The following is a 23,261-nucleotide window of genomic DNA, read 5'->3' on the forward strand; positions in this document are numbered from 1 at the left end:
TCAAATTTTAGTGTCCCAACATTTTTGGAATCTGGTTTGTAGCAAAATTATACCACTTGGAAATTATACCACTTGGAGATGGTATTTCAACGACCATCACACCGGAATTTGAAGAGTTATAACTGAAAATAGCAGACTTAATGCACTGAATGTAGTAAGCAATATGTTTATTGTCAATATAATTTCCCCAACATAGATGTCTTCAAATACACCCAATACCTCTCAAATTTTGAATTTGAGAATATGGAAAATGTCTCTGTCCGGTGCTACTGTCAGAGGAGGGGGGAGTAAAACTAATGTAAGAGCTGTGGGGGGAAGACGGATATTTATGGGAAAATACTAATACGGGAGCAGGGTGGGAAAGGGCTGTAAGAAACCGTAGTTTCCCTTATGAATACACCACCCATTCTGTTATGGAACTGGACCCAGTTCATCATTATGATGGGACAGAGAGAAACTCTCTTCCCTGAGTTCAGGTACAGAACCTGCTTTCTGAACACCGGACTCCTCTCACAATTCACCGGCTTCCTGAGCTAACAACACGGTTCACATTATTGTGCAGGGCCGTGCAGAGACCACTAAAGGGGTACATCTAACCACATTCTAGGACAGAATATTAAAGCCACACAGCTTTCAGAGTTTAATAAACAATAATAAATTATAAAATTGTGAGATACACAATCAAAGCTAAGGAAAATCTCTATATAGAACATACAACTATGCATATGTAAGATATTTTATTAGTAATTTCTTTCTGCAGGTCTATTTTGCTATAGGAAAGTATTGCAATATTCAAATCCGCAATTTAGCAAGATATGTAAATGAGAGCTAGAATACCAGACATATTTTGTCTTTACAGAATTGCACTATTATCGTGGTGGAGGGGTTTGAGTGTCCCAATGATCCTAGGAGCTATGCTGTCTGGGGCTTTATGCCCCTGGTAGGGTCACCCAAGACAGACAGGTCCTAGGTGAGGAACCAGACAAAGCGCAGTCCGAAGACCCCTTATGATGAACACAAACTTTGGACTTCGTTTTCCCTCGCCCGGACGCAGGTCACCGGGGCCCCACTCTGGAGCCAGGCCTGGAGGTGGGGCACGATGGCGAGCGCCTGGTGGCCAGACTTTTACCCACGGAGCCCGGCCGGGCTCAGCCCGAAGAAGAGACGTGGGTCCCCCTTCCGATGGGCTCACCACCTGTCCGAGGGGCCAAAGGGATCGGGTGCATTGTGCTATGGGCAGCAGCCGAGGGAGCGGACCCTGGCGATCTGATCCTCGGCTGCAGAAGCTGGCTCTTAGGACGTGGAACGTCACCTCTCTGGTGGGGAAGGAACCGGAGCTAGGGTGCGAGGCTGAGAGGTTCCGGCTAGAAATAGTCAGCCTCACCTCGACACATGGCTCTGGTTCTGGAACCAGTCTCCTTGAGAGGGGCTGGACGTACTTCCACTCTGGAGTTGCCCACAGTGAGAGGCGGCGGGCTGGAGTGGGCATACTTGTTGCCCCCCCATCTGGGCACCTGTACGTTGGGGTTCTACTGGGGGACTTCAACGCTCACGTGGGCAATGACAGTGAGACCTGGAGAGGCGTGGTTGGGAGGAACGGCCCCCCCGATCTGAACTCAAGTGGTGTTCTGTTGTTGGACTTCTGTGCTCGTCACAGATTGTCCATCACAAACACCATGTTCAGGCATAAGGGCGTCCATATGTGCACTTGGCACCAGGACGCCCTAGGCCGCAGTTCGATGATTGACTTTGTCATCGTCTCATCGGATTTGCGGCCGTATGTCTTGGACACTCAGGTGAAGAGAGGTGCGGAGCTGTCCACTGACCACTACCTGGTGACGAGTTGGCTCCAGTGGTGGGGGAGGAAGCCGGTCAGACCTGGCAGGCCCAAACGTGTAGTAAGGGTCTGCTGGGAACGTATGGCGGAGTCCCCTGTGAGACGGAGCTTCAACTCTCATCTCCGGAAGAACTTCGAACATGTTCCGGGGGAGGTGGGGATCATTGAGTCTGAGTGGACCATGTTCCGTACCTCCATTGCCGAGGCGGCCTATCGGAGCTGCGGCCGCAAGGTTGTTGGTGCCTGTCGTGGCGGCAACCCTCGAACCCGTTGGTGGACACCTTCGGTGAGGGATGCTGTCAAGCTGAAGAAGGAGTCCTATCGGGCCTTTTTGGCCTGTGGGACTCCAGAAGCAGCTGATGGGTACCGGCGGGTGAAACGGCATGCGGCTCGGGTTGTCGCTGAGGCAAAAACTCGGGCGTGGGAGGAGTTTGGAGAGGCCATGGAGACAGACTTCCGTACGGCTTCGAGGCGATTCTGGTCCACCATCCGGCGTGCAGCACCAACACTGTTTATAGTGGGGATAGTGCACTGCTGACCTCAACTCGGGACGTTGTGGGCCGGTGGGCGAAATACTTCGAAGACCTCCTCAATCCCACCAACATGCCTTCTGTTGAGGAAGCTGAGCATGGGGACTCTGGGTTGGGCTCTCCAGTCTCTGGGGACGAGGTTGCCGAGGTGGTCAAAAAGCTCCTCAGTGGCAGGGCCCCGGGGGTGGATGAGATCTGCCCGGAGTTCCTTAAGGCTCTGGATGTTGCATGGTTGTGTTGGCTTACACGACTCTGCAATATCGCATGGACATCGGGGGCAGTTCCCCTGGATTGGCAGACTGGGGTGGTGGTCCCCCTGTTTAAAAAGGGGGACCGGAGGGTGCGCTCCAATTACAGGGGGGTTACACTCTTAAGCCTCCCTGGTAAGGTCTATTCAGGGGTCCTGGAGTGGAGGGTCCGTCGGATAGTCGAACCTTGGATTCAGGAAGAGCAGTGTGGTTTTCGTCCTGGTTGTGGAACACTGGACCAGCTCTACACCCTCAGCAGGGTCCTGGAGGGTGCATGGGAGTTCGCCCAACCAGTTAACATGTGTTTTGTGGACTTGGAGAAGGCGTTCGACCGTGTCCCTCGCGAGGCCCTGTGGGGTGTACTCCGGGAGTATGGGGTACCGGGCCCTTTGATACGGGCTGTCGGTCCTGCCTCAAGTGGAGGAGTTTAAGTATCTGGGGATCTTGTTCACAAATGAGGGAAGAAGGGAGCGGGAGATCGACAGGCGGATTGGGGCAGCGTCTACTGTGAAGCGGGCGCTGTACCGGTCCGTCGTGTTGAAGAGAGAGCTGAACCAAAAAGCGAAGCTCTCGATTTACCGGTCGATCTACGCTCCCACCCTCATCTATGGTCATGACCGAAAGAACGAGATCACGGGTACAAGCGGCCGAAATGGGCTTCCTCCGCAGGGTGGCTGGGCTCTCCCTTAGAGTTACGGTGAGAAGCTCGGTCATCCGGGAGGGACTCAGAGTAGAGCCGCTGCTCCTCCACGTCGAGAGGAGCCAGTTGAGGTGGCTCGGGCATCTGGTAAGGATGCCTCCTGGACGCCTCCCTAGTAAGATGTTCCGGGCATGTCCCACCGGGAGGAGGCCTCGGGGAAGACCCAGGACACGCTGGAGGGATTACGTCTCTCGGCTGGCCTGGGAACGTCTTGCGATTCCCCCGGAGGAGCTGGAAGAAGTGGCTGGGGAGGGAAGTCTGGTCCTCCCTTCTGAAGCTGCTGCCCCCGCGACCCGACCCCGGATAAGCGGAAGAAAATGGATGGATGGATGGAAAATATAAACAAGGGCACAATGTAACCTTTTAGTGTACTGTAATCTATAAAAAAGAGATGCCTGTTTGCTACACTTGCAGTGGAGCTGAAGATGGTCCATTCAGGAAAGCAGAGCTGCATCAAACTTTAATGTGGAACTGCAGAAAAAAAACAGTAAAAACAGTAAAAACTAATGCATTCAGTTTTGTTAAAGCAAAATCCATCCATTTTCTTACACCCTTGTCCCTTAGTGGGGTCGGGAGGGTTGCTGGTGTCCATCTCCAGCTAACGATCTGGGCGAGAGGCGGGGTCACCCTGGACAGGTCGCCAGTCTGTCGCAATTTTTGTCTCATGAAGTGAAAAAATTATTTGCAAAACTAACTTATTTGTGCATGTCAGAAATCTTTTCTTGCTATTCTAAGTTTTTGTTTGTGACTCAAAGTTTGGCTTGTGATTCTCACATAACGTCGTGGGCAGGGCCTAAAATTGCAATAAAAGATTTTTGATGTGTGCAAATAAAAGTTTGGCAAATAACTTTTTAAGTTCACAAGACAAAAATGAGTTATTTAATTTATTTAATAAAAAAAAAAAAACTTTTTAAACAAAACTTTTTGTTTAGAAAAGAGAATTACAATTCCAAACGTTTTGATTACAATTTTATTTTACTTAACTGAGGTTTTTTTTTTTCATTGAATAATTGGGGGGAAAAAATTAACTTCATACGCTGCGAACCAGACCCTAAACTTACTTAAAGTCTGGATTGAGTTTTTCCCTACATTATGCAGCAAAGGAAATTAGAAGACATTATGGAGATGATAGGTTTTGGACAGGCTATGTGCTGCTATTGCATAAGCGATACTACAGAATGACTGATATCATTAAAGATACAGGGGAGAAGCTTTTTAGTTATCCAGCCTTGCTAGCAAAGTCGTTAGCTATCAGCTAGCTAATAGCACATCAACAACAGCCTAATGTCTGATAAAAATACTGAAATCGGTAGATGAGAACAGTTTCTCCTCACCTGGCTGTCTCCACCCGTTCAGTAGTTCTTCAGAGAAAGGCAGACGCAGCGGCCTGTCAGTGTCTGTTGTATTTCATTACCTCTCTGCTTAAACCGCGACTCCATGCTAAATCAGAAACGATACGTTCAACGTTTTCCGTCATCTGACAAGTAGCAAGTCTACTCCACTTTATTCACCAAAAACGTTTATTTTTAAAATTCACCAAAAACCGTTTTGTAATCTGGAACGTTCGCTACGCTGAGCCCGCAGTTAGCCACCTTATCTCATTGTGCGAGAGGCAATTGTGCGTCATACGTCACGGGTAAAAGGTCTAAGGTAACAAGGTGACCGGAGGGCTTATTATGTTGTACAAAAAAACCCCAACAAAAAAAATAATTTTAGTACATGTTATTATGTTCAGAAGTGGGCTTAGGAAATACCAAACAAAAATAAATAAACATTTGGACCAAAAGGGCACTTGGGGGTGTCGAGAAAAGTCGAGCTCATCCCACTTCCCCATGCTGGAGATTTTAGTTTAATAGTAATAATAAATAAAATTACCTTAAAATTAATGACATAGGTGACATCAAGACCCAACAATAGAGTCAGACTGTAATAAAATGAATCTGGTTGTGTGTGTTGTTATTGTGTCCTGCAAACTTTGCTTTAATTCTACTTTTTTATATTTAATCATAAAAAATCATAGTCAGGCAGAAAGAAAGTCATGAAACAGGAAAAGCTGATTTCCTTAATAAAGGGGAAGTTTCTGTCTTGCATCAGGCTAAAAATAGTTCAGACCGTTCCTTATTTTAAAGCATTAAAGGTTTTTAAAGAATAAAATCTAAACATTTTGAGAGATTGGATAAAACCCACAGTAAAATACTTAAAATAATGACTTATCATTATGCCAATAATTAATATTGGTTTAACCAGTGGTTGATGTTGATTTGATTATAAGAATATTTACACTTACTCTTACACTTGTGGAAGTACTTAAAGGTGAAACAAGTAACTGTAATTTGGTATCAGATAATTACAATAATGGATTATTATTGGGTTCTTTTCAGAAATGTCTGTAATAACTCACCTTATGATTATAATAAGAGTAACTAATAAGTTATGGTTATTATAACATTATAAATGAATGTTGAATCAGATAAACTAAAAGGTTATAAATGTGATTTTGACATTGAACTTGAAAAGGTGTAAAATGTTGTAACTGTAATTAAAGGTCACTGATGTTGTGTAGGAGGTAGATGGTAGGTGGAAGGACAGGGTAAAAAGGGGAACTGATAGGATAGCGGAGGACTAAGGCCTTATTGCTAAACTTCAAGAAAAGGTTGGGCAGGAAACAGAGGTAGGAGGAACTACTGAGCAACTTGGGGACATTAGAACAGACATCAGGTCATGAGGTCTCCAAAGTGACGGATATGAGATCATCTGTCCAAGCAGTCAGCCAATGAGACAGGCACAGCAACAAAGCTAGCCAATGCAAACGCACCAAAAGGGTGGATAAACCCTTTATAAGGTGGGTGCAACAGAGGAATCTTTGGTTGGATCCTTCAGGCAGCTTCGAGCCAAGACGGAGATGGACAAAGAACTCTGCAGCTGAAGAAGAGTCGGGGCCACAGAACCGAAGACTGTTCTGCACATGGGGACCAACCTGTTAGCCCCGCAACATGTGGCTTCAAATCGCACTTCTCTCAACAGCTGGGTTTAGACCCCCAAAGACAAAGACCAAGGCAAAGATGAAGATAAAGACAAAGAACAAAGGCAAAGAGGAAGAACTGGTGTGTTCCTTCCGTGGGACCAGGAAGATCGTGAGACGGGTAGAAAGGAGCTACAGAGCTGCAAGACAAGAAGCTGAGGACCGCTACGCGCATGAGGAAGTCACCCTGAGGCCCGAGACCTGCCGCTCTAAGTCAGTACTCTTCCTGTACTGGGAACCTCCTGCTGCTGCAACACCTTCTTCATCATCAGGCCAGTTCTGGGGTTCAAAATGCCAAACTCTGTCCGTCTCTCTCAAAGTTTCCCTTTTTTAGTTCTCAGTGTCAGCATTAGGGAAAGATAGGCTAGATTATTGATTTTACTTATTTGATTATTTCTGCTACTGAATTAAGCTGTACTGACCCTTGCAAAATTGCCTTACTAATAAAATAATTAGCATTTAAGAAAATCTAAAAGATGTTGTGGACATTCAATTAATGAGTCACCTTAAAGTTCTTTGATGGTCATAAAATAGCTATGAAGTTTGATTCTGGGAGGAAAAAGTAGAAATGTTTTATAGGTTGCTTTTGGCCAAAACTAAAATAATGACCTTGGGACTTAACTCTAAGTCACTAAATTTAATCTAGCCGTTAACAAGTGCCGTTATTTTAGGAGAGGAGCTACCGTTAACAGGAGTGGTTGTAGGGGTTATGTCGCTGTGAGGGCTACTCAGCGGATTGCCCCTCAACTGTAAAAGGTCATAACTTCTGGATCGAAGGTAGTCAGAGCTAGACGAGTCCTTTCCGACCCCAGTTTAAACAGATAATTCACCATAAACTATTGCTAGGGTAAGACCCGAGTTTCTGGGGATTTTCCGGACCTGTTAGACAGAGAACTGGGCCGTAGTGAGTCCGAAGAGTTGTGAGGAGTGGGCGGGACTTACTATTGGGTAGTAACAGACAGGGGCAAGGAACAAAAGGGGCAGGTGCCCAAGCCCCCCTAACCTCTTCTCCTCTGCACGTACCTGTTATTGTGGATACGTTTGAATCACCGGATTTATACAGCATGACTAAACATAGCATACAAGTGAAAGATAAGCGGTATCAACATAAAGATAGCATAACGACGTTAGCTAGTCCGCTGTCTCATAGTAAAAGAAAAGTACCGCTTATCTTTCTTTGTGCAACTTCAACTGCCAAATAGTTGGAAGTTGTATCTCCATCTGAGATCCTCTTCTTGCAGGTTTTGCATGTTCTACTCTGTTTTTAGTTGGATATTTCATGATTGATGTACCCAAAAGAAATTACTCACAAGAGCATATCTGCTTCGAGCGTTTTTTTGTCTCTCGTCTTTTCCCCAGTTATTTTTAAATCCTGTTAATTTGATTGGTTGTGCTGCAGCTACGCACACATACATACGGAGTGTGGAAAAACAGGGACGGTCTGCGCCTGTTAATACGGAATGAGTGAAATTAATTAATGGGGCCACTTTATAATGTGTTTTATATTTTTGACTTGAGTAAAATATCAAGTCTTTTCAAGTAAAGAGCTTCAAGTCAAGTCTCTAGTCTTGATTTTAATTACTCAAGTCCGACTCGAGTCCAAGACATGTGACTCGAGTCCCCACTCACATTATTATCATGATAAATGTTAATTATGGAAAATGCAATATACTGGACAAAAACAAAGGCAACATAAAGAGTGTCCATAAAGTGAAATCTGAATATTTAAGCCATTTTAAGCTGTATTTATTAGCAAAATCTACTGTGGCCTTCACATGCTGAGCTATGATAATGAAGAAAAGCAAAGAAACTACAAACTAGACAAAAAAACCAAAAACAACTAAATGAGTTAAGCGTATGAATCAGCAATCAGCATTATTGTGAACTTACCCATCCAGGGAAAGGTGACCATGTGGGGACTCGCTGACAGAGGTCTCTCAGGATTCGGATGATGATCACGCAGGACTGAAGACCATTGGCTCTAGCCTTTTGAGGCAATACAGTTAGGTTTATAGCGTGACCAAGATTGACAAGAGATAAATGGACCAAACAAGTGAATCAGTTACATTATAGAGGTCCAATCACTACTGTGCATAATGGAAGCTTTAATACAGTTTGATGTGTTTAAGCCAAACATTTGCATTTAGCTGCCATTCCCAGTAGTCTTGTACCTCACAGTTAGTAAAGGAGTTGTGAGTTTACAAGATGTACAAGAATTAGGACTTTTCTTGCCATCCTCTAAACCCTGACCCCATACTGATTGTAGTTTCTCACAAACAAGGACTGAGAAGTACAACAGTCCACCTGAGAGAAGAGTATAGGGACTGAAAGAGGCAAAGAAATCAGAGTTCCTTTGCCCATGTTTTTTGCTCAGGTAGCAAAATCACAGGAAAGTACTCAGATGTTCCCTTTTCTCTCAATCCCTATTCTATAAAAGTTAAGGATGAAAATACAAACGTTGGACATAAAGGCATTTGTGCAAGTTATTTTGCAGCCTTATGGAATTTCATGTAGTTCATGTAATGCTGAAAATAATACAAGGATGCCAATTCAATGAGTTAAAGGATTCAGATGGGCTGAGATTTATAATATATACAATGGACATAAATCAGATTATCAGAGTGGCATCCTTGAATATAAATTTTTTTTCTTGGTTCAAATATGAACTGTCCTGTTTATTTAAAAAAAAAGAAAAAATGGTTTTAAAACTCAATTTAAAAAATACATCTCATAAGGCTACAATGAGAAAGTAAAATGATGTTCCGAACCTGGAACCACTTAGCGTGGCGCAGAGCAGCCAGAGCGTCAAGGCATTTTTGCCTGTCCAAGACGTCCGCTGGGTCTTTCACCATACCCGAGGTTACATCTAAAAATGGATTTCAAGTGTCAAAACGATGATGGGGAATGGGTGTTTGACCAGGTCAGCGAGGCTGGCATAGAACAAACACATTGCCACACATACCAATGTTTCTTTCTAACAAAACTTTATACTTAAAATGCGCTTAGTAATTAAAAAAATAAATACAGTCCGACAAAAAATGACCCTGCTGAGGAACGAAGCTGATGGTAGCTGCCTGTGTACTTCAACTAATTTTCAAATGGGTATGAAGTTACTGATTCAACAGACTCACTTAAGTGTTTAGTTAAAACTTGAGTTTTGAATAAGAACTATTTAGGCCAAAACCATTTTATCAGGTAAAAATGTGAAACTTGAATAAAACTTTTTTGCTGTGGATAGTATTTATTCACAGTAAGGTTTGAATGTCTACCAATGAGTCATATGAACTAAAAATTTTAACAATAAGAAAATGCTAAGAAGAAAAGACCTGATAAAAAGTGGCATGGGAATAGCAGGTGTGGCAAAGTTTTTGGGATGTGAGAAAACCTTGGTCAAAAATCCTTCCGAGACTGTTGGGCCATATGGGATTCACTAGTGGGACACAATCCTCTGAGGGTGGGTGAGGTGTGTGTATGAAGGATAATTCAATATTATGCAAAACTGTGTATAACTACAAATTTTAAAAAAGGAGGAAGCAATGGTTGCCAAAGAAGAATAAATGACAATTAGCCAAAAACAAAGGGATTAGATATCACTGCATGCATACCTAACATCAGTAGGCTGGAATAAGACCCCAGCGGTCATTAAAGCTCGTGCTCCGATGCAACCATAGATTCCTCTACAGAAACCTTCTTTCCTGAACTTTATACAATACTCCCCTAAGAATAATAAAAAACAATACATTTTCCACTCGTTGGCTTGATAATTTTCTCTATTTGAATTGATTTATCAGTGTTAAAATCATTTATCCTCATCTTTATTGCCAGTTGAATCTAAAATGGCAAAGAGTTGTCTTAAAGAGGAATCAATCTCAAATTTGAAAGTTTGTAAAAAAAAAAAAGACAAAAGAGAGAGAGGTCACCTCAGGGGAGCACTTCAAGAACAGGGGATGTAAGCATGGTGAACCATTCACCAGCACACAAAAAGAAGATTTGTTTCCTGTGGGAAAATTACATCAATTTCCTCTGCTCTTACACAATTCCAGTTTTACTGCAGCATTTAAACAAATTCAACTCGTCTACTTCTTTGTCAAGAAATAATTCTCTTAAACTGATCTCAAACTAAATATAGGGAAAAGATGTAATCATGTCTTCCATTGAGTATAGCCAACAATACACATGGAAACAATTCCCTGAAACACAGGAAACAAAATAGAATCTCAACTTGGAATAACTAAACTCAACACAAGGCAAACACTGATCATGCTTTGTTCCAAGGATAAAAGAAAGCATTTGAGAGGTAAGAATCACAGAGCAGAAGGTGGAAGAGCAACACTGCTGGCACTTTCCTTTATTTCATTTGATAAACAAGCTAATGTGACCCATAAAACCACAATGGGAGTTACAGGTAAACTAACCAGGTTATGGAGCTCGCAGAGGCTCTTGGCTCCAGACCAGTAATAGAGGTCATGCATGTCATTGAAAAAAATGATCTGTTTAAAGAACAAAGAGGGAAAACAAGCTGTCCTGCAAACCCCAGAGAAGAGAGAGCTCCCACAATCCAAATGAAAAAAAAAAATTCTATAGGAAGATGGAAATTGATCCAACGTGTGAATCTTTGAGGAGTGCCAGCAGAACAATGCTCTTTGGGAATATCAACCAACATACTGAAACTGTTTGCATAGAGAGAGCAGAAAGACAAGAAAAAAGTGCAATGGGAAGGCTGTGATGCGTTTCCCAACCTCCTTCCCGGCACGGCTCCTCTCTGATGACCGGTGAAGTTAAAGTGATTGTCACTTGCATCTTCGGCTCGATGCAAGATGTTAGGATGATAGCCGCTTCCTCCATCGATCCCTTGACCTCATATTTGTCTGGTGTTACTAGCTGCAGGGACAAAGAGAAATTTGTAGACATAAACTGACACTAAATGGACAAAAATTTTTATTTTACCTTCCAGCCAGCTGGTTTTGTTCCAGATTATAGCATATCATATTCATATTTAGTTTCACTGTGGTTGCAGTAACTAGTGGTTATGACTATATGTGGTGCTGGGATTCAATTCTCAGCTTTATCGGTGGGACAGGTTAATCTAACTTTGGGTCTGTGAACACACAACAGAGAAGCAGCCAGTTTGTGATCATAGGAGCCAGGGTTTACATCTACAAGTGCATAGAGTGCAGTGTTTAGCCCAATCATTGATCTTTCAACAATCTGACCCGTTGATTCTGATTTTGACAGGGAATTGCTGGGAATTCTGAACAACAGTAATCCATAAAAAGTGCTAAATGGTAACCGGGGCCAAGTTCAGGCAATGTCTGCAAAGACCCTGAAGTTCTAATGGTGCAAATAGTATCAATTAAAACCATTAATATCCCTAATCGTTCTCAGGGTTCTAGAGATTCTGTGCCAAAAACACATTATTGATGACCACTGAGGTGGTGAAATAAATATTGTGGTACTACTACCTTCTGGCAACGGTTTTATGACGTTTAGCTAATTACCACATTTAGTTTGACGACATGAAATCTTGGCACTCCTGCTGTCGCCATATTTTTTTCTATCTTGAAAGATAGGCTTGACGCATGTCACGCAGAAAAGGTTCTGTTGAGTGCTGTGGGAGAGGAGTGGATGGACTGATGGAGCGGACGGACGGACAGCGTATTACAAGAAGGGGGAGGAGGTCTGACTGTACGCTAATCCCACCTCCCACCTGTAATGTTTTATTGCCATTAAACCCGAATGTTCATTATTAGAGTCTCATCCTTTATTTAGGATGAGACTCATCGGATAAACAACACTTGCAGTGAATAAGATGCAGAAAGCGTATTTAAATGATAATTTATACTTGGTTTTGATGGAGACATTTTAACAAATATAAATTGAGTATCAAAGCTCCGCGGGCATCGAGCGGCCCTCGCAGCCAAGTGCCGCTCGGCCTATAACCACCGCGTGGTCCCAGCACCGCCCCCCCCAGCCACCGCTGACGCTCTGACGGAGGAGCCTCCCCGTGTCATGTTCTGCATTGCTCACACAATACACAAAAATCTGGTGCAGATCTGCCGAGGCAAGGAGGAGATTCAACTGTACATTCAATCACACATCTCCTGGCATGTCTAGGTGATATTAAAGCTTGGTTTGCCTTGAACTTTTTAAATTTTAATGAAAACAAAACAGAGGTGATGGTGTTTGGACCCAGTGGCTCCTGTGAGTCCTCCTCTGTTGACCTGGGACCTTTGGAGGTATATTTTAAACCCTTTATTACAGATCTTGGTTTTAAGGTGGACAGTGATTTTAAATTGGACAGCCAAATCAGAGCCGTGGTTAAGTCCAGCTTTTATCATTTAAGACGATTGGCGTCAGTGAAATATTTTCTTTCCAGGCAGCATTTTGAAACAGTGATCCATGCTTTTATTTCAACTCGATTGGATTACTGTAACTCACTTTATCTGGGAGTCAGTCAGTCGCTGCTCTCACGTCTGCAGCTGGTTCAGATGCTGCTGCACAACTTCTGACAGGAACTCCAAAGAGGGAGCATGTGACCCCTGTCCTGGCCTCACTTCACTGGCTGCCTGTATATTTTAGGATTCATTTAAAAATTCTTATGTTTGTTTTAAAATCACTGCATAATCTTGCCCCGGCTTACCTCTCTGAGCTTCTTCACCCCTACATGCCCTATCGGTCACTCAGGTCAGCAGATCAGCTGCTCCTGGAGGTACCGAGATCTAGGAGGAAGCTCAGAGGGGACAGAGCTTCTCTGTCATTAGCCCTAAATTATGGAACGACTTGCCTTTGCAGGTCAGAGAGGCCCCTTCACTGTCCACTTTTAAAGCTCGTCTTAAAACCCTTCTATTTTACTTGGCTTTCAACACCAGCGGGATATAGTTTTAAATTGTATGTTTTTGTTTTTAAACTAAGTTTTTATTTATTTTTTTATTATGTTGTGTTTTAATGTACAGAACTTTGTATCAGCTGTGGTTGTTTTAAAGTGCTTTATAAATAAAGTTGGTTTGGTTTGGTTAGGTAAACCTAGAGGGCGAAGTGGAGTCAAGTTATAATGTAATAATGTAGTTGTCGCATTCAGTATTCAGTTTTTTCAGTGGCTATCTCCATTAGCTGTGTGCAAGTTTTCTTGGCATGTTGCCCGTACTGGACTGTGTTTGAGCTTCTCTTGATGATGTTTATTATTATTTAATGTTTATTATCATTTAATAAAATGATAAACATCATCATCCTCACCACCAACAACCAGTTTATGACAGTTTAAGTTTTGGGAGAATGTATGTGTATCTGAACAGCTGGATTGATACTTTATCTAGTCACTTACGTTGGCATTAGCTGCATTGCGTTTCCAGCAGCGCAACATCTCAGGCAGATTAGCCAATGTAGAGAGGAGATACAGCTGTTTGATTAACCTAGGGAGCGCAGTGGAGTTAAGTTATGATGTAATGCTATTGGGTTCTTTAGAGGTTCACTAAAGTCAACCATAAAAGTCTGGTGGAAATCACATTAAACCTGGTTGATTTAGAGACAATCGTAGACATAGCTGGCATTGCAATTTGCTAATAAGCCACGCCAACATGCTTCAGCTAGCAGCCAACATTCACAGAGTTCATCATCATGTCATTTTATATCAATTTGCACAGCATTGAACCCATTTGAATCAGAGTAAAAGTAAGACTTACTCTATGAGTAAAAGTCTTACTCAGAGTAAGACTAGAATCCTACACTGGAATCCTGTCCGGAGTTGGATAAGGATCCATCCCAGTCAGTTTTGTGCAGCTGGACTCAAAATTCCAGCTGCACAAAACTGGAATTTTTGTGTATTGAAGTCATATTTTTGTGACTTCCCTTCTCAGGAACAGGAAGTCACAAAAACAGGTGACTTCCTGTTGGAGAGGGGTGTGGCTTAGGTGATGTCATCAATTGACCATGTGAATGTGATCAAGACTGGTCAATAATGAGACATGGAAAGTCTGATTCAGTTGTCACTTTGCCTGTAGAAGTTATTGCATTTTAATATTTCATGGCACAAAGGCAAAGTTTGACACTTAGCCACGCCCACATGCTTTGATGTATGATAATTCTTTTGATAACTTTTCATCTTCAATGTCTCAAAAATGAGCTGAGTGAGTTTGAAGTCTGTATCTCAAAAGCTGTATGAGGAGTTCAATCAGATGCGACATGTATGAAAAACAGGAAATGGCAGGTTTGATCCAAAATGGCCAACTTCCTGTTGGGTTTGGACCATGGCTCCAAGAGACTTTTTTGTACATCCTGACAAGATACACATGTGTACTAAGTTTCATAATTTTAGGTTAAAGCATGGCTTGGGGCTGATTATTTTAAATCTTCTAGGGGGCGCTGTTGGGACATTAGGCCACGCCCACCAAATATTGCACTGGATTCCTGTCCAGAGTTGGATAAAGATCCATCCCAGTGAGTTTGGTCGAGCTGGACTCAAAATCGTGGAATTCAGAGCCAAACGTATGTACATGGCGTTACAGGTCAATTCGCCACGCCGCAGGGTTGTGCAGAGACCACTAAAGGGGCAGGTGCTCAAAAAAAAAAAAAAAAAAGGGCCCATCTAACCGTATTTTAGGACAGAATATTAACAAAGCCTCTCAGCTTTCAAAGTTTAATAAACAATGATAAATTACAAAATTGTGAGATATATAATCAGAGCGAAAGAGAATCTCTACATAGAGCATACAACTATGCATATGTAAGATATTTTATTAGTAATTTCTTTCTGCAGGTCTATTTTGTTATGAGAAAGTTTTGCAATATTCAAACCCGCAATTTAGCAAGATATGTAAATCAGAGCTGGACCACCAGACATATTTTGTCTTTACAGAATTACACTATTAAAAATACACTGCTCAAAAAAATAAAGGGAACACTTAAACACAATATAACTCCAAGTAAATCAAACTTCTGTGAAATCAAACTGTCCACTTAGGAAGCAACACTGATTGACAATTTCCCCTGCTGTTGTGCAAATGGAATAGACAACAGATGGAAATTATTGGCAATTAGCAAGACACACTCAATAAAAGAGGTTCTACAGGTGGGGACCACAGACTACTTCTCAGTACCTATGCTGTCTGGCTGATGTTTTGGTCAGTTTTGAATGTTGGTGGTGTTTTCGCACTCGTGGTAGCATGAGACGGACTCTACAACCCACACAAGTGGCTCAGGTAGTGCAGCTCATCCAGGATGGCACATCAATGCGAGCTGTGGCAAGGTTTGCTGTGTCTGTCAGCGTAGTGTCCAGAGGCTGGAGGCGCTACCAGGAGACAGGCCAGTACACCAGGAGACGTGGAGGAGGCCGTAGGAGGGCAACAACCCAGCAGCAGGACCGCTACCTCCGCCTTTGTGCAAGAAGGAACAGGAGGAGCACTGCCAGAGCCCTGCAAAATGACCTCCAGCAGGCCACAAATGTGCATGTGTCTGCACAAACGGTTAGAAACCGACTCCATGAGGATGGTATGAGGGCCTGACGTCCACAGATGGGGGTTGTGCTCACAGCCCAACACCGTGCAGGACGCTTGGCATTTGCCAGAGAACACCAGGATTGGCAAATTCGCCACTGGCGCCTTGTGCTCTTCACAGATGAAAGCAGGTTCACACTGAGCACATGTGACAGACGTGACAGAGTCTGGAGACGCCGTGGAGAGTGGTCTGCTGCCTGCAACATCCTTCAGCATGACCGGTTTGGCAGTGGGTCAGTAATGGTGTGGGGTGGCATTTCTTTGGAGGGCCGCACAGCCCTCCATGTGCTCACCAGAGGTAGCCTGACTGCCATTAGGTACCGAGATGAGATCCTCAGACCCCTTGTGAGACCATATGCTGGTGCGGTTGGCCCTGGGTTCCTCCTAATGCAGGACAATGCTAGACCTCATGTGGCTGGAGTGTGTCAGCAGTTCCTGCAAGATGAAGGCATTGAAGCTATGGACTGGCCTGCCCGTTCCCCAGGCCTGAATCCGATTGAGCACATCTGGGACATGATGTCCCGCTCCATCCACCAACGTCATGTTGCACCACAGACTGTCCAGGAGTTGGCGGATGCTTTAGTCCAGGTCTGGGAGGAGATCCCTCAGGAGACCATCCGCCACCTCATCAGGAGCATGCCCAGGCGTTGTAGGGAGGTCATACAGGCACATGGAGGCCCCATACAATACTGAGCCTCATTTTGACTTGTTTTAAGGACATTACATTAAAGTTGGATCAGCCTGTAGTGTGTTTTTTCACTTTAATTTTGTGTGTGGCTCCAAATCCAGGCCTCCATTGGTTAATAAATTTGATTTCCATTGATGATTTTTGTGTGATTTTGTTGTCAGCACATTCAACTTTGTACAGAATAAAGTATTCAATGAGAATATTTCATTCATTCAGATCTAGGATGTGTTATTTGAGTGTTCCCTTTATTTTTTTGAGCAATGTATAAACAAGGGCACAATGCAACCTTTTAGTGTACAGTAATCTATAAAACAAAGAGCTGCCTGTCTGCTGCACTTGCAGTGATGAAGATGGTCCATTCAGGAAAGCAGAGCTGCATCAAACTTTAATGTGGAACTGCAGAAAAAAAAACAAAAGCAAATATTTAATTATTAATGTCACCATGAGAAAAGCCTACTGAGTTTTGCTTAAAAAACTTTTTGAAACATTTAAATCACATTTGTCTCATGAAGTGAATTTTTTTTTGCAAAACAAACTTATTTGTGCATGTCAGAAATCTTTTAATATTTTAAGGTTTTGTTTGTGATTTTCACATGAGTCGGGGGCAGGGCCCAAAATCGCAATAAAAGACTTCTGATGTGTGCAAATAAAAGTTTGTTTGGCAAATAACTTTTTATGTTCACAAGACAAAAATGTGTTATTTAATTAAAAAGTTTTTTAAACAAACGATTTGTTTTTTAAAAAAGAAATCAATGCAATTCCAAAAGTTTTGATTAAAATTTTATTTTAACTGAGGTTAGTTCCCCCCACCCCACTATTGAATAATTGGGGGAAAAAAATTAACTTCATACTCTGCGAACCAGACCCTAAACTTAAAGTCTGGGTTGAGTTTTTTTTCCCCCTTCATTAATGTCACTTTTATTACATTCATTACATCCAACATGGTAATTCAGGGTGAGTTATTTTTAATTCTAAATGAATATCCTTGTTGGACTATTATTTAAGTGTTATTCTCCTTCAGGATACATTTACCTAACACCAGAATAAATTAAATGTACATTATGTAGCAAAGGAAATTAGAAGATCTGACATATATCCATTATGGAGATGATCGGTTTTGGACGGGCGATGTGTCCTTACTGCATAATAAATACTAAAGAATGACCGCTATCATTAACGGTACAGGGAAGAAGCTTTTAGTTATCTTGCTTTGCTAGCAAAATCATTAGCTAGCAGCTAGCTTATAGCACAACAACAACAGCCTAATGCCTGTATGATAAAAATATTGAATCGATAGATAAGAACAGTTTTTCCTCACCTGGCTGTCTCCTCCCGCTCAGTAGTTCTTCAGAGAAAGGCAGACGCAGCGGCCTGTCAGTGTCTGTTGTATTTCATTACCTCTCTGCTTAAACCGCTACTCCATGCTGAAGCAGAAACAATACGTTCAACGTTTTCCGTCATCTGACAAGTAGCAAGTCTACTCCACTTTATTCACCAAAAACGTTTTTTTTCTCTCCCCAAAAACTGTTCTGTAACCTGGAACGTTCGCTATGTTGAGCTCCAGTTAGCCGCCTTATCTCACTGCACGAGAGGCAACTGCGTCATGCGTCACGGGCAAAAGGTCAAAGGTAACAAGGTGACCAGAGGGCTTATTATGTTGTACAAAAAATAAATAAAAATAAAATAATAATAATTAAAAAAAATGGACCAAAAGGGCACTTGGGGGCAAGGAGCAAAAAGGGCAGGTGCTCAAGCACCCCTAGCCCCCCACTCTGCACGTGCCTGCCACGCCACCATGCCGACCTGCTGCCTCCAAACCAAACGGGATTTGAAACCATAACACACCAACATGTCTTCTGTCTCTGGACACCGTTTCATGTTGATTAGGTTAAAGGGGTCAGATAGCGACCGTTCACAGTCAAACATGACACTTCCTGTTCTAAGGGGGCGTGGCTTAAGTGATGTCAAAATTTAACTATTGGATCTTGTAGCGCACCCAAAGGTGATCACACACAGAAAGTTTGGTGGCACTGTGAGTTTCTTTGTAGGAGATATAACAGTTTATTATTTTCTGGTGAGTTGGTGAATTTTGATCCCTGGCATCACCCCTTCAGCATGCACAAATACTCACCATTTTGATAATAATAATAATAATAATAATAAATTTAATTTGTACCGCACTTTTCATTAGAAAAAATCTCAAAGTGCTACACAGTGCAACTAAAATCGTAGATAAAATAGACATAAAAATCATGTGGAGGCAGAGTAGGCTTGCTTAAATAAAAGTCTTTAAGCCTCTTTTGAAGTCAACCAGTGGTTGTGGAGCTCTCAAATAATTCGGGAGAGAGTTCCAGAGACGGGGGGCAGCCACAGCGAATGCCCGATCTCCCATGGTCCTTAATCTGGATCGAGGAAGGTGGAGGAAGTTGCAGTCTAGTGATCGTAGAGATCTGCTGGATGAATGTGGAATGAGAAGGTCCTTCAGACAATCCGGTGAAGTTCTGTTTAAACATTGATGGGTAATGAGAGCAATTTTGTACTGAATTCTGTAGGTGACAGGAAGCCAGTGAAGATCATGCAGAATCGGTGTAATATGGGCAGATTTCTGGACTCTCAATAGAATCCTGGCTGCGCTGTTTTGAATGTATTGAAACTTCTCAAGATGTTTTTTATGGATTCCAATGAACAGAGAGTTGCAGCAGTCCGGCCTGGAGGAGACAAAGGCATGGATGAGAGTCTCTGCATCAGAGAAAGAGAGATGGACGAATTTTGGAGATATTACGAAGATGAAAGAAACAGGTTTTAAATAGATGCTTAATATAATTTTCAAATGTAAGATGAGAATCCATTCTAACTCCAAGATTTGTAACTGTGGTGGAAAGGGGGATGTCTTGTCCAGAAAAGAAAACAGTCGTCAAAGTTGAAGATTGAACCTGGTGAGGTGTTCCGAATAACATGGCCTCAGTTTTGGAGCAGTTTAACTGAAGAAAGTTCTGATTCATCCACGTCCTTATCTCTGCCAGGCAGGTGGTGAAGGCAGTGATTGGAAATGGTGATGATGATGCTCCAGTTCTAATGTAAAGTTGTATATCGTCGGCATAGCAGTGGAAGGAGATGTTGTGCTGACTAATGATTTGACCCAAAGGCAGCATGTAGAGGGAAAATAGCAGTGGCCCCAGGACTGACCCTTGTGGGACACCACAGGAGACAGACAGCCTGGGACTTGGCCTTGCCAAGGCTAACACATTCCAGCCGATTGGAAAGGAAAGATTTAAACCAGTCCAGAACAGTGTCACAGAGACCGACCTCCACATGAAGACGGTGTAGGAGGATATTATGGTCCAGTGTCAAAGGCTGCAGTAAGATCTAGGAGGACAAGGAGAGAAGTAGAACCAGTATCAGCTGCCATGAGGACGTTGTTGGTAACTCTCAGCAAAGTGGTCTCGGTGCTGTGGGTAGAACGGAACCCAGAGTGAAATTTCTCGTCAGAGAGTTTTGTTGTAGGTGGAGCTGCAGCTGAGCAGCAACAGCCTTTTCCAGCACTTTTGACAGGAAAGGGAGGTGAGAGATTGGACGGTAATTGGAAAGAACATCTGGATCCAAGGTAGATTTCTTTAGAAGAGGTTTGATGACAGCTATTTTAAGAGGCAATGGCACATGACCAGATTTCAGGGATTTGTTTATTATTTGTGTGATTAGTGGGCTTATTGCAGCATGATTAGATTTTGTGAGTGATGAGGGGAAGGGATCCAGGGCACATGATGATGGCTTCATTTTCTTGATTATAGTCTCCACTTTACTCTGAGCAACATCGTCAAAGCAGCTCAGAGACCCATGATGTGCCAGGGTAGATGCCCGTCGAAGATCAGGGAGGCTATGGAGCTGAGATCTAATAAGAGTTAACTTTGTTTTTGAAGAATGAGAGAAACAGATTGCATTTTTCAGTCGAATCCTCAGCATAAGTTTGTTTGAGGAGATGGTTTATTGTAGAGAAAAGCTGTTTAGAATTTTCCGGACAGCTGTTGATGATGTTGGAATAATACTTAGATCGTGCTTCCTTAAGAGAAAAGGCATAAGCTTTCTGATGTTCCTTATATGCCTGCTTGTGTATAGAGAGACCTGATTTTTTTACACGTCTCTCGATAGCACGACCAACAGCTTTCATGTTTCGCAACTCATTGGTGTACCAAGGGGCTGAGCGGGAGAATGACACTAGCCTCCCCTAAACTTTGAATCGGGCATGCCTTATGAACCAACTGATCAATTTTGAAGCCGATCCATCAAAAGCCCTAGGAGGAGTTTGATCAAATGTGAAGGCTATAAACAGCCAAAATGGGGTCCAATTCGCAAATTCAATCCAAGATGGCCGACTTCCTGTTTGACTTGCACTATAATTGTAATTTCTGAGTGTCTTGGGGAGTTCTACAACTGTACCAAATTTCAAATCTCTACGATAAAGTGAATAGGAAAGGGCCTAATAAACATTTGAAAAACAATAGGCCTTCGCAGCGCTTAGCTGCTCGGGCCTAATTAAAGCTGCAAGCAGTCTCGAACGGTCCTCAAAGCTCAGCGTCGCTCCGGCCTCGTGGTGACTGCAGGAGGTTCAGCAACACCACCTGCTCGCCACTGTCGATGCTCTCGCACTGGTCCTGCACCTGTTCACTAGGCGATGCACATCATTGTGTTCAGCAGTGTTCCCTGATGACGCAACCAAAAATCTGGTGTAGATTGGCTGACTTAAGGAGAAATCGTTGATAAAATAACCTAGAGGGTGCAATGGAGTCAAATTACAATTTATTGTTATTGGGCTCTTTAGAAGTTCACAAAAGTCAATCATAAAAAGTTTGGTGCAAATTAAATGATGCATGTATGATTTAGAGACAACTGTATGCAAACGGCAAGGGAATAAAATTCACCATTCACCCACGCCCACAATGTTCAGCCCCCACCCAGTGTTGACAGAAATCATCATCATGTCATGGCACAGGTTTAAACCTATATGAATTAAATAGTAAAAGAAAGACATAAAGGACTTCCGGTTATGGCGGCCATGTGAGTGGACGTGTTTTCACCGCTCTGCTGTTCCTGTCAAAGAATTTACTTAAAACCCCTTCCTTTCAAAACGAACAGCCAGTGAGCGTGAGTGATCGGAATAATGCTCAAAGCAGCAAAAGCATCCCAAGAAGTGAAAAAGCAAAACAGCATAAACATTTTGTTAATTTATGCTGTTTCCGCATTTCTTCGAGGTGAAATGCAGAAAGCTAATGCTAGCTCATGCTAAGCTCCAATTGCTGCTGCTGACAGAAAAGAGAACTCGAAGTCTCAAAGCAGCAAGGTGGATGAAATACTGTCTGTGGTTAATTCAATCCAAAATGATTTCTCCTCTAGATTTGACGAAGTTCTGGGCTCCATCGACAGTGTACGCAAAGAGATAAATGACTGTACCCAGCGAATCGCAGAAACCAAAGCACGCATTTCTGATGCGGAGAGTGAGATAGAAACGCCACGAGCTAAGGTGGATACGTTAGAGTCCAAGAAGAAAGACTTGGAAGATAAAGTTATGGATCTGGAGACCAGGTCGAGACAAAACAACCCGAGACCTGGTCAACCTGCCGGAGGGAGCTGAAGCACAGAATCCATGAGAGTTCCTGGAGAAGTGGCTGCCGGAGACCCTCGGTGTTGGAGCGGTGGCCGTGGAAAGAGTGCATCGAATTGGACCCTGGAGGGACAGCACCACAGCGCCTCGCACTTTAATAATGAGATTTCTCAGCTACAAGGATAAACAGCTTATTGCTCTAGAATCAAGGGCTAATACTGACATTAGCTACCAGAACCAGCAAGTCCGGTTCTACCCAGATACCATGGCGGGTCTGCTCCAGCTTCGGAAGCAGTTTGACCCGATACGCACGGAGCTGCGCAAACTGGGATTGCGCCACGGGGTGGCTCACCCAACCAAGCTGCTGGTAACTCATCAGGACTGAACTCATGCTTTCAAAACAGCGGCAGCTGCATGTGAGTTTCTAAAGAAGCTCCAGAAGAAAACCGACGGGGAGGTAAAGGGCTGAACACCCATATGGTTTCTTAAATTAACAATTTGTGACTCGTATAACCTTGTTGTTGCCTTTATTGGTCAGTAGTACTGATAGTGGAACAGTAGTGGACTATTATGAAAACATTTAGTTTTGCTTAGGCATGGCAAGAGAAAGCTTGCATCTTAAGTTCAAAACCGTGTGCAAACATGTGGAAGGTTAAATTATTGTTATATATAGTGAACAGCATCGGTAGTAAAAACTTTTGTTTTGGTTATTGAGTGGTTAGACTGCTCCTCACTGCATGTGGGTCGGTCACACGCGATAACGTGAGGTGTACGGAGGAGGGAGGGAGACCCTCAAAGGTCGGACGTTGTGTGGGAGTTCAGGTTTAGGGGATATGTTGAGAGTTTTGTTCTGTTGTTTAAGCTTCTCAGATGTTCATGTTCTTATGGGGTAAAATGTGTTTCTTTTCTCCATTTTTGGTAATTTGGCTAGTCTTACATGTCGCAGACTTTAAATCTTAAAATGGTAACATGGAACTGCAGGGGCCTACAACGTTTAAAGAAGGTCAAACAAGTCATTAATAAACTGCATGAATTGGATTCCAGAATCGTATTTCTACAGGAAACGCATCTTATGGAATGTATTCACTTCAGCATTTTCTTCTCGAGCAAGAGGAGTTATGACTCTTGTCCATGAATCTGTCCCTTTTCTTG

General features: G+C 43.0%; 1 protein-coding gene across 2 annotated transcripts in view; it reads right to left on the bottom strand.

The window, feature by feature from the left end:
• Window positions 1–23,261, bottom strand: part of zfr (zinc finger RNA binding protein) — an 88,346-nt gene that overhangs the window by 10,232 nt on the left and 54,853 nt on the right. Inside the window, exons 15-17 of one of the 2 annotated variants that reach the window (XM_008419283.3) lie at window positions 11,077–11,218; window positions 9,106–9,203; window positions 8,228–8,323 (exon numbers count right to left, since the gene is read on the bottom strand). In XM_008419283.3, coding sequence (XP_008417505.1) covers window positions 8,228–8,323; window positions 9,106–9,203; window positions 11,077–11,218 — 336 coding nt within the window. Of the gene's footprint in view, window positions 1–8,227; window positions 8,324–9,105; window positions 9,204–11,076; window positions 11,219–23,261 lie in introns of those variants that run through there. The other variant, XM_008419284.3, reaches the window with a different exon arrangement.

This window comes from Poecilia reticulata, chromosome 9 (genome assembly GCF_904066995.2).
Source record: "Poecilia reticulata chromosome 9, P_reticulata-male-v2, whole genome shotgun sequence".
NCBI classification, from domain to species: domain Eukaryota; kingdom Metazoa; phylum Chordata; class Actinopteri; order Cyprinodontiformes; family Poeciliidae; genus Poecilia; species Poecilia reticulata.